At 28.5% G+C, this 12,332-nt stretch overlaps 1 protein-coding gene across 1 annotated transcript; it reads right to left on the bottom strand.

Moving 5' to 3' along the window:
* Positions 1 to 7,251: 7,251 nt before the first annotated feature.
* On the bottom strand, positions 7,252 to 7,890 carry LOC127239177 (uncharacterized). Its single transcript, XM_051257207.1, has one exon. It carries the CDS (start codon positions 7,888 to 7,890, stop codon positions 7,252 to 7,254), a length of 639 nt encoding a protein of 212 aa, XP_051113164.1.
* Positions 7,891 to 12,332: the final 4,442 nt, after the last annotated feature.

The following is a 12,332-nucleotide window of genomic DNA, read 5'->3' as shown; positions in this document are numbered from 1 at the left end:
CTAAAACTACAATTTATCGTGCCATTCAAGGAGTCATAATTAACAACATGATGTTTTGTTTTCCCAAAGGAAAAAATGTTATAAATCAAAACATCAATTATGCTAAAAACATAAAATCTACAATCATAAGCATTGAAAAATTCATTTTGAAATTACTTAAATACGTATGGAGTATAAATACTTAATGAATATTTTAATAATTGAGTAGGAAAAGTTAATGTATGAGTACTTGTATTTGCTCTAAAGTTTGTTTTCTACTTTTCATAACAAAGATTATCTATTAAATTTTAAAAGTATTCAAAAAATTTACATAAGTTATTTTTGTAATTGAAGTACCTTTTAACAACAATGTTCATGTTTTGCTTCTTTGTGTCATAGTGATATCAGTACAAAAATATTGATGACGATGTAAAATTCTTCGCAAAGAACACTCATCAGGCTACAAAAAGTGTTTCTTGAATCACCACCAGAGAATCCCAAATGGAATGTAATGCTACTCCAATTCTAGTTTTCAAGTCTATTTTACAGTTATGTTCTGTATGTGTGATCTGTTCTCCAACTGGATCACGAACTATGTATCTGCATTCAGTTTCTGTCTTGCTCACAAAAAGTGTTTGGTATCTTGAAATAATTTTCTAGAAATTTCAACCAGATTCTTGCATGAAGTAACCGCAGTATATAACAACTTTTGGGGCGGTTATTTTGTTGAGAGTAACTTCCAAATAACAACTTCAATTAATCCAATTTTACCTTTCTAATTGAAATTTGTTTCTGAGTTGATATTATGCCAATTAACTCCATGATTCGATAATTAGAATTATCAGATAAAATATGTTCTGACTTTCAACAAAGTCACTGTTTGAGCATAGACTGATGTGGGCCATTCGACTGACGGATAACATCATCTAAAACTATTAATGGGATAACATTCTCAACAATAAATTTTATTTTAAACAATATACACGTCCGCCCAGATATCAATAGGGGTGACAAATAAGTATGGCCCGAAAGCCCGATCCGAGCACGACAAAAAAAAAAAAAAACAATGCCTGGTCTCCAAAAATTGCCGTGCCTGGTCCGTTCTGATTTATTAAAATTATTTTTTGAAATTAAATTATTTGATATGTATATTAACTAATAAAATACCTACAAAAATTAAAGAATGACTTAATGGTAAAAGTCTTGGCTCCGGGTCAATTCGGCCCGGAACAAAAAAAATTGAACCGGCCCGAATTGTGAGACCTAAATATCATGTTAGAGTTACTGAAGATAACGTAGGAGGGATATAATTACTAAATAATCAAAAATATTTTAGTAAAACTAATTACAATATAATAAAAATAATTATATAGGTGTGTTTGTTCGGGGGTTTGGATTTTGAGATGAGATTTGAATAGTAAAACTTTTTAATTGAAACAGTTGTATAATGTGATATAAATAGATGTTGATGTGATGTTTGAATGTAAAATTGATTTTTAATATAATATAAAAAAGAAAAATAGGTATTTGATTTGATATTTTTATGGAGAAAAAATTTAATGAATAGTAGAAATTTGAAAGAATTGTTCAAACAAACATACCTATATTAAAATTAAAATAATTAATTTATTCTAAAGATTATAAATTTTAAAATTATAAAATTTAAAATATAATTAAAATGTATAATTTTTTTTTTCAGAAAATAAATGACATAAGATATAAAAGATACAAAAATGAAAAATATGATATTATATATGGAACGAAAGAAGTATAATACATTAATGTAGGTTTATTCAATGTCAGCACTATTTTCGATAATTAAGGGGTTGAAAAAGAGGAAAAACTCGCACATAGGATTTAATAGAGCTGTACAACAAACAGTTCGCGAGTTCAACTCGATTTGGCTCGTTTGAACTCGTTCGTTAAGCTAAACAAGCCAAGAACAAATATAAATTTTGACTCATTATATTTACGAATGAACTCGACCTTGTTCATCAACATTTGACAATATTTATTTAAAAATTAAATTAATATTTGTACATTTAATAAATATATATTTATAAATATTATATTTAATTCTATTTTTTATTTAAATATGTTAATATAAAAATCTAGTAATTATAAATAATTTAATTTAATTTTTTAAATAAATTCAATAGATAAAATAAAAATTTCTAGCCGAACCGAACTGAATACAAACAAAAAAATTGCTAAATGAACCGAATTTAAATAAAAATTTCAGTTTGTATCTCTTAACGAACAAACACGAGCCGAGCTTAAGTCTTATACGAACCGAACTCAAACATGACAAACTCGGCTAACTCGGCTGAGTAAGACTGGTTTACAACTTTAGAATTTAACCCCAATCCCATGGCTTGCCACATATGAAATATAAATAAATAAATACTAGAGTGAGGCTGTGCTATGCACGAGGCAGTTATAAATTTTATTAAATTATTAAAATTAATTGTTGTTGTTAAATATACATAAAGTTTTAATATGAGAATTATTTGAATAAATTAAAAATATTTTACACGATTAATTTTTTAGTATTTTAAATATTAAAAATTAATAGATTTTATCGATTAAATATAGATATTGCAAAAATAATGTCTATATATAATTTAGTGGTATCTATTCATATTTTTATAAACAATTTTTAAAATTATAATTTAGTTGAAAATTATGTCTATAAAAAATTTAAGATATCTCAACAAAACAAAAGTTAAATTTCTTAAATTTGTTACTGTCATTTTAATATAATTAAATTATAAAATACTTTCTCCATCGAAATAATTATGTCATATTTTTTATCCGTCAAACTTATGCATAATTTATTTATTATAAAAATTTATCTATTCACAATTTTTTTATCCTTATTTAAACAAATAACGATCAAATTTGTCTCCATTTTTCTATTTACTCTACTATAATATCCTCAATTTATTTTTTTAGTTATCTCACATTCTGCATTAAAAATATTTTTATTTATTAGTCTTTATGTCTGGACTAATGGAGTAAAAAATAATGCATAATTGACTTACTTATTCTATATTGAACAATATACATATATTCAGCTAAATTAAATATTACTATAAAAAATTTGATTCACCACATTCTCAATAAATTTTATCTTTCTAATATTATATATATTTAAAAACAAAAAAAATTAACATATAAATAAGATAACATTTTAATACATTTATAGTTGTTAAATTAAGGTCTATTATTATTATAATCATAAATATAAATGAATAAGAAATAAAAAAGTAAAATAATAAATTATTAAAAAGTTAAAAATCATAAAACTCGCAAGTGGTAAAAACATAAACAATTTAAAATTTATTATATTTTTTACTATAAGATGATAATTGAGTTTGTTTGATTTTGATTTAAAATTAGAAATTTGTTCTTTTTCATATTTTTTTTATTTATTTTTTTCAAAAATATTAATATATTACCAAACATTCATTATTTATATATTTTATACACGATTTCTTATTCGTTACATAAAAAAACATGTCTTTAAACTATTTTAAAAAAACAAAAGTACTATTTTTCTTTGAAATGGATCAACCACTTCATCTTCATATCAAAACTCGAAATATTAAAATGAAATTTAATAAACCTATTAGGATATAAAATTATCATTAGATTTTACATTCACATATAATTTTTTTTGTAAAAAAGACACGTAATATAACTAAAATAAAAAATAAACTCATATAAAAAAATTAAAAATTAAAAATTAAATAAAAATGGGTTAATTAAGAAAATCAAATATAATTTAATTTTTTATATATATTATATTTATGGTGGGACCCACCATGTAAATATTAAAAAAAAAAAATCCACGTGAAGACACGTGGTGATACAAAAGCAAGGGTAAATATTATATATATTAGATATTAGTGTGAATCCCGTGCTACGCACGGTGGTGAAGTTATGCCGTATATTGTAACATACTTATATACAAATATAAGTAAAAGTTAAAAAAAAAAAAAAACAAAAAGAAAGAAGAAAAAGCTATACAAAATAGTAAACACGCAACAGCATAAATTTATAAATCATAAAATTTAAATAAAAGTCATTTTTATAAATTACCATCAAATCTTAAAGTGCCAAGAAATATAAAAATAAAAGAATTATAATTATGGAGATCGTTTTATAATGTGTGCATGTTCTTCACACCAATCTACTTTCATAACTTGAAACACCGGAGATGGAGTATCGGGTCTTGCAAATATTGGAGGTACAGGAACAATGAATGTGAATGGGTAGTCAATAAATGCAATCAAATAATTTTTGAGCATTGTCTTCCCATTTATCTGAAAATATAAGTAAAACATATAAATATATTTTATAGTATAAAATTATATAAAATTAATATATAAAATATACCTGGGTCGTCGTACACTTGACAGATGGATCTTCAACATAGAATATATATTTGAGATGTCTGTCGAATAACTTGAATCTCATTGTCTCACTACTATCATACGCCTTTATGTAAACTTGATAAACAAAATTAGTTAAAAATTTCCACATGCTATCAACATCAATTTCTTGGACACGAACAAATATTCGGAAAAATTTTACCTGCAAAAAATAGAGTAATTACTTTAAATAATATTAAACATATAGTCGAAGATATATTTAAAATTATATATCCAACCCTATCTTGATGTTTGAAGTCACGTATCCGAATTCGTTTGGCATTTGATATTTTCAATAAGTCTAATATTGAAAATATCTTTGACCTAAATAATGACACCAACTTCTCTGCACAACAATTGTCTCTGAACCTAAATAAAATAGTTAAAATCAATTACAATTAGATTAGGGAAAAAAATACTTTCTTCGTCCCATAACAAAGTATCCATTTTTCCATTTTAGTCCGTCCCATAACAAAGTATTCATTTCCTTTTTTAGTAACTGTACTATCTACCTAAGATTACAAATACCCTTACAACTTACAATATATTACACAAATGTCATTACCTTTATATCACACATATAACAAGGTTATTTTAGTCATTTTTACTTTATTTCTACTATATCCCAATATAATACTAATATTTCTAAAACTACGTGCAAAAAGCAAATGGATACTTCTTTTTGGGACGGAGGGAGTATATTTGATATAAATATTAAATTTAATTACTCACCAATTATGAAAAGTTTCGCTAAAGCTCGTCCGTGGATTTATATACATTATAGGGACAATATTGTGGAATTCGCTCAAAAATTCTTCGTCGGAATCACGTGAATCTTCGACGGTCACATTATGACGCAATATTAGTTGGTAACGATGAGGTACTAATCTGTATATTTTATCTGCTATTATCGCTTGTGCGTTATGAATATTATAAATAGTCTCTTCTGTAAGACATGGATATAATCGATCAATATTAGTCCCATGAACTATGTCTTGCATGACAAATTCCTGCAGTGATAATTGTCGTAAGAAACAATTATAAATTATGACAATAAAAAAAATAATACTCCCTCCGTCCAACATACCATATCCACGTTGTCACTTTCATTTTTTGGAAAATGATTACACACTTAATCTCATTTTAAATTTTTTAATTTATTTTTTAAAATTTTAATTAAACTAATTAGTTATCTTAATCTTAATTCATAATTATTTATATTATATGATAATTATTTTCACTAATACATTTTTAAATATCTACTAATTACACCCCACCTAAAATACCGTGTCTACAGTGTAGCAGACACGGTATGTGGGACGGAGGTAGTATCATAATTGTAGATATCTAACTATGGAATGCAATTGCAAATATATATATATACTTACATTAGCATCAACAAACAACATCTTCAAAACTCTTACATTAGATTTTGGATTTTGCACATCCAATAATCTAATTAATCGAACTTTAATACTAATGTTGCCACACTCTGGCGTTAAATTTTTCAATCCATGAAAAATTGCATCAGCATCATCGGAATAATTACATATCCAATTGTAAGTTATAAATAAATTTATTGTAGTATCAAACAATAAAATAGCTCAGGTAATTAATAAAGCCGTAATTTATCGCAAATGTGCACAACATTAGCTACATGGTATTATCAAAGATAGAGAAGAAAATGAAGTCTAATTACGAATACAATCAAGTACTTCTGGATACACTATATTCCTGGTAAAATTGAAAGGGATAACACTTCTATTCCGGATGACAATTTTTAATCCAGATGGATTTGTCACCCGCGACAATGCAACATAAAGCATACCATGAGCAAAAACAAGATTTGGTAGGTATAACCCGGCACTATCAAGTGTTTGACCCTGACTTTTGTTTATTGTCATCGCAAATGCCAATTTGATCGGAAATTGTCTCCTTTTCATCTGAACATATGTTTGTGTTTGAGTTGTGGTTAATATGATCTATGGAATTAATAACTCCTCACCTACATGAGAACCGCTGATGATTCGAGCCTCAAGAACCTTACCACCCACCTTTAGAACAATAAATCGAGTTCCATTACAAAGACCCAACGATTGATTGATATTCCTAAGAAGAATTATTGGTGCACATTCTTTAAGCTCCAGACAATGATTGGGAAACCCAGAAAGATTTATCATATTCAACAACTCGGGAGGGTTCAAATGTTATTCTGTGTTTTGAGCTTCACCCGGTGCTACAGTATCGGCACTGTAATACTTCCGGATACCACCAGGAAGGATAGATAATATCGTAGAATTGATCTCATCAACATCCTCATTTTTTGGTGCTAAAATGGCTCGTTCTTTCAAATAAGTCGAGTCTTTATACCTCTCAATCAAATGGGGATATGTTTATACTATTAGAGATTTGATGTTATTATCTTTATCTTTGAACAGAAACCGCTCCGGTATTTCAATCCAATTAGATTACTCACCATCTTGAAATTTCAGATACTTAACATTTCCTTCACCTATCATATTTACCCATTCGGCAAAATGACGTATTTCATCAAGTGAGTCTCGTGAGCCATCTCGTGAGATCAATCTCATATTCATCTTCAAATGGATAACTTTGAATTGATTCCACAAATCAGAATTATGAAAAGAAGCTTCCACAATAGCCTCACGCTTTCCTTTAGTGACGAAATACAAGATTGGTTTAAAATCTCCCCCTAATATGCATAACTTCCCCCGAAAGGCTTATGAGGGTAGAAATTTTCAGAACTTTTTAATATATCTTGCAATGACCTATTCACTGCCTCAAATCCATGGCGATGCATCATCGGTGCCTCATTTCATATTATCAATGAACACTCTCGAATCAAATCTGCCAAATTTGAGTTGACATTAATGGAGCAATGTGATGAATCATCTAATTCAATTGGTATCTTGAAATGTGAATGTGCGGTTCGACCACTTGGCAGTAACAAAGCTACAATTCCAGATGATGCAACTGATAACACAATTTTTCTCTGTGACCGAAATTTAGCAATGATGGTCTTCCACAAATATGTGTTTCCCGTTCCCCCACTCCCATTGACGAAGAAAAGCCCTCCATGTTTACCCTCGTAAGACTCAATAATTTCATTGTAAGCATGGAGTTGATCAATATTCAATCCTGCATGCAATGAATTAAATGAATGCTCCTCATTACCTGCATTGTAATCGAGCGCTTCTCGTATCAGTCTATTTGATAGATAGGTAAATGATCTACCGGATGGTTGTGGCATCGGGGGAAAATCTAAAAGACTCCTACTATTTTTGCTAAGTATCAATTCAATTTCTTGAAGACCCCAATCCTTGAGATCCATATCACTTATACAAATGTCATTCCTCGACTCTCTTCTTAAATTGTAGAGCAAATCGTCAACCATTGACCTCCAATGTTGTTCCCATAAGTTAACAGGATTGGTTAGCTCAGAAAACATAAGCATTGTCGCAAATATATTTCACAATTTCGAAGAAGAAGCCCAACTTGCAGCTTCAGACAATGCTTCATGCCAATCATTGTCATCATCCAATAAACCACGTGCAGCACATGCTTGCTTAAAGGTGGAATAAACAATTCCATTAAATGTTCGAAGATATTCAAAAGATTGAGCTCTACAAACAATGTAAAGCAACATCCGTAAATAATATGTCTCTCATGAACTTGGATGTGCATATGGAAGCCTCCCAATAATCCTACCCCGTTGTCTTATAACTTATTCTTTTGTACGTCTTTTCCAAACCCATGCAGCAATAAAATTCACATAAGTTAGGCTTTGCGCAGCAGCGCTACTTCTGTTGGCTTCAAACCACTTAGTCAACATCGTATGTTGCACACCAACACGATCGAAAACACTGACCAAACTATCTCTTTCATGAAACACTACATATTGTTGATTCGGCAAGTGATATTGCAAGCGCTCCACAACTGGAGAATGCTTTTGAAGTTCAAACTCATAAATTCTCCAGCAAGCTTCAATTGCCGATATGTAACGACAATCTAAGTATTGTTTGACTTTATCAATTCTGTTGCGTCTCTAATCATTGTTCATTGAATCTTCAACATTTCTTTGAAGAGAAATGATTGCCCGATCTGTCCTTTTACACATTTATTTGTACATGTACTTCATTAATTTCGGAGATGCGCACTTCTCTACGTTGATGTGAGCATTGAACAACAGAAGTAGGTCTTGATTGTATGGAACAATCCAACGATTGTCCAATTTGATACCATTTACAAAAAAATATCTTTGAAGGATCACATCTACGTCTATACAAAACAAATCCATTTTCATCTATCGTAGTATGTGAGTAAAACTTCTTTGGATAGTGTTTACTACACTTTCCATCGACCATACATGAAGCGTTGGGGTTATGTACTTCACATGGTCTATGAACCATTTGTCTTGTAACAATATTATAGGCAAGTGGATCAACATTCTTCTTATCAGGAATTTCGGCACAAATGTACCTATCAATTTCTTTGGGAGTGATTGGTTTAAATCCCTCTTGAAGAGACAACGTAATATGCGAGTGAGGCAATCCTCGTTTTTGAAACTCAATAACATGAACATCTGTTGTAGATAAATATGAATGAGTAGTTATTTTGTAGATATTGAAATCATTTTCAAAATAATAAGTTACATTATAGTATACCTGCAATTGCTTGGCCAAAGAACATTTTATCAGTCAAGAGCTTCAACATTTCTTTACGTTTCATCCTGAATACTCTTGCTAGTAGATCAGGACGATCTTCAGTATATTGATTTGGAAGTTTTGATAATTTTTTGGAAATTTCTGGCCACCTTGGATTGCATGCGAACGTAATGAAAAAATCTGGAGATCCAATTGCTCTACATATTGCCAATGCATCATGATAATGTTGCAACATATTTCATGGACCTCCAGTAAATGAAGATGGTAGAATAATCCTCATCCCTACCGCTCTAGCATCCATATCCCCTGCAACTATAGCATTAGCAAGACCTTGATATAAATCCGCGCGCAACTCAGCTTGATAGGTCTTTATGTAATTCAAGCGTTGTTGTTCAATTGCTGCATAACAATCCACTGCAAGTTGTTGAAACAAATGCCCTCCTCGTAAAGGAGTTGTGTCTTCTGTTGATCTGTGTTGGAAGCGAAATGTCCAGAATTCTCGCATTTAAACATTTTTTATTCTTCTATGTTGTAACTTCACATTGCAAGGAATCTCAATTCTCCACCTGTCACTCTCATATGGAAAAGGTAATGGGTATTGCAATGGAATATAGGAAGGATGGGTCTCACTAATTCGCTTTAGATATCCATCTGTTTTGCAGAGAATGATGTCACAACTTTGTACAGTATTTCTATCTTGACCAATAATCAACGCGGCAATCTCATTCGTAGAAGGCATTGTGTACTGTCGATTACTTCTACTATTCAAAATCCGTACATGTAAATCAACTCCCCTATCATGTTGCAATGCATCCCTCGCTGAACGGAAAATTTGAACGTAAGGGTTCACATCATCCAACATAAGTTTTAATCCCTCAACTATAAAAGAAATTTTGGGAGTACATCTATCTTCTTAAGACAGATAGTCGATTGCGCACTTCTTTCTCAGTATCACAAATGTACAACTGGACAAATTTATTATGCTCTCCTCTAGAGGGAATCAATGATCCAATTAGGTGAAAATTTTCTCCATAAATTCTATAACAGAATGGTCCTCTCCCATCTTGAACTGATCTATCAATTTTTCCACCCATTGATGTGATACTAAAGATTGAATTGAATGATCTGATATTTTCCATAAAACTGTGATCTTTTAATAAGCCATCTAGATACTCAAGAGAATTTGGCAGCAAAGGCAAATACACATTTCCACTTTGGCAACACAAACCAAACTTAGGACTTTGTTTGGAACTACGAACAACTTTTTCCTCCAACCACATAAAAGCGCCACAAAATTGACAAATAATATTTCTTTCACTTAAAATTGATGTTGTTGTAGCACGGGTTGGCAATATTGGAGGTATAACTGAAAGAATTATAATATTGAAGATTAACTAAAATTGTATATAGTTTGACACACAACCGAAAGCATCAAATGTCAAACATATTCGGGTATGCAATTTCATACATGAAGATTGGCTAGATATATAATTTTAAATATAAATTTGACTATATTTTACTATTATTTAAGAATAAGAAATGCAAAAATAAATTATAAACTAAGATATATATATATAATTATATTATAATAAAGTTAATATAATTTTACCGTGCATACCCAAGATTAAATTAATGATAAGTATTATAGATACTTATTTAAATAAAAATATAAATTCATTGTAAATAATAAATAAATTTGATATATTTCGGTAATAGTATTCACGATTACCGAATTTATATTTTTCTGTCGTTGGTATTAAGTAGAAAGTGGTACAATCACTTCATATAAGAATAATAGTACATATATTAATTATTAAGTATAATTGATGGATAATGTGTATTGTAAGAAAATACTAAAACATACTATAATCATAGTAAAATATGAGTTATATGTAGTTAAAATATTTAATAATTTTTTTATTATTATTTTTTTTTTATAATACCTCTATCTCCGTGACTATTCATATGCACAGTATCTAATCCTTCGTTACCGATACCATAAAAATTTATGTCTGTAAATATATAAAATGTATGAAAAAAATTACACAATATATTGTTATATAAATTATTTATTATAAGTATATAAATTAGACAAAAGCTGACCGAATAGTTGCATATCTAAAAGGTTGGATATGAATTAATATAATATTAAAATACCCAAATTTAAATTACTCTTAATAAACTTAATAATTTATCAATTCGTAAATAAAATTTTTAATTAAAGCTATTTGAATACAAACAGTAAATAAATTTAATATAGTACTACCTTGATTTATATTTACTATCATGTCATTTTCTTCTTCACGATGATCTTCAATAGACCATGGGATTACTTCTTCATCTTAAAAAAAAATAATTATGATTAATAAAATAAAAATTATATGTAAACTGAATATATAATTTAAATTAAATACCTTCATGATCATGATCAATCATATGTATATTATTTGATTCACTATCATTAACACTACAAAAAATTAGTATATTTGTAACAGAATTCCGTTCCTAAAGTTTATGTAGCTAACGTAATTCCATCTCTAATTCCGTCTCTAATATCATTAGTAACAGAAAAAGTGAATTTAGTAACGAAAAAATCTCGTTACAAAATTGATAATTTCTTGTAGTGTAACTTCACGAAAGTGAGTTGAATCACCTATAAAAATAATAATATATGTAACTAATTTGAACAATATATTCTTATATCAATGAAAATATATTTTTAAAGCAATGATGTAACTAAAATAAAAAATGTAAAACGTATTTAATCTTCTCCCAATAAAATGAACTGTAAATTTAAGTTCAATAAATTATATAATTGTATTTAAAATAATAAATAAATTTAATATATTATTACCTTGATTTGTATTTGCTATCCTGTCATTTAAATTTTCTTCTTGACGATGCACTTCAATAGAAGATGGTATTATCTCTCCATCTTAAAAGTAATTATTATAATTAGTAAAAAAAAAAATCATATCTAAATAAAATATATAACTTAGATTAAATACCTTCGTCTTCAAAGTTAATCACATGCATATCATTTGATTCACCATCATTGACATCACAAAAGTTCACCGAATTACCTATAAATATACATAATATATGTAAATAATTTAAACAATATATTCTTATTATATTAATAAAAATAAATAAATAAATAAACAATGTTAATTTCGAATATAGTATGTACCATTTTGCCTATGATTTTGTGGTTGCCAATTTAAACCACGGG

Source organism: Andrographis paniculata, unplaced genomic scaffold (assembly GCF_009805555.1).
Source record: "Andrographis paniculata isolate CXL003 unplaced genomic scaffold, ASM980555v1 Contig77END, whole genome shotgun sequence".
In the NCBI taxonomy this organism is placed as follows: Eukaryota; Viridiplantae; Streptophyta; class Magnoliopsida; order Lamiales; family Acanthaceae; genus Andrographis; species Andrographis paniculata.
Note: the sequence above shows the minus strand (reverse complement) of the source record. Positions and strands in the feature narration are given on the sequence as shown.

Excerpts from the sequence above, each read along its gene's own strand:
- LOC127239177 (XM_051257207.1), bottom strand. The coding sequence starts at position 7,890 with ATGCTTATGTTTTCTGAGCTAACCAATCCTGTTAACTTATGGGAACAA.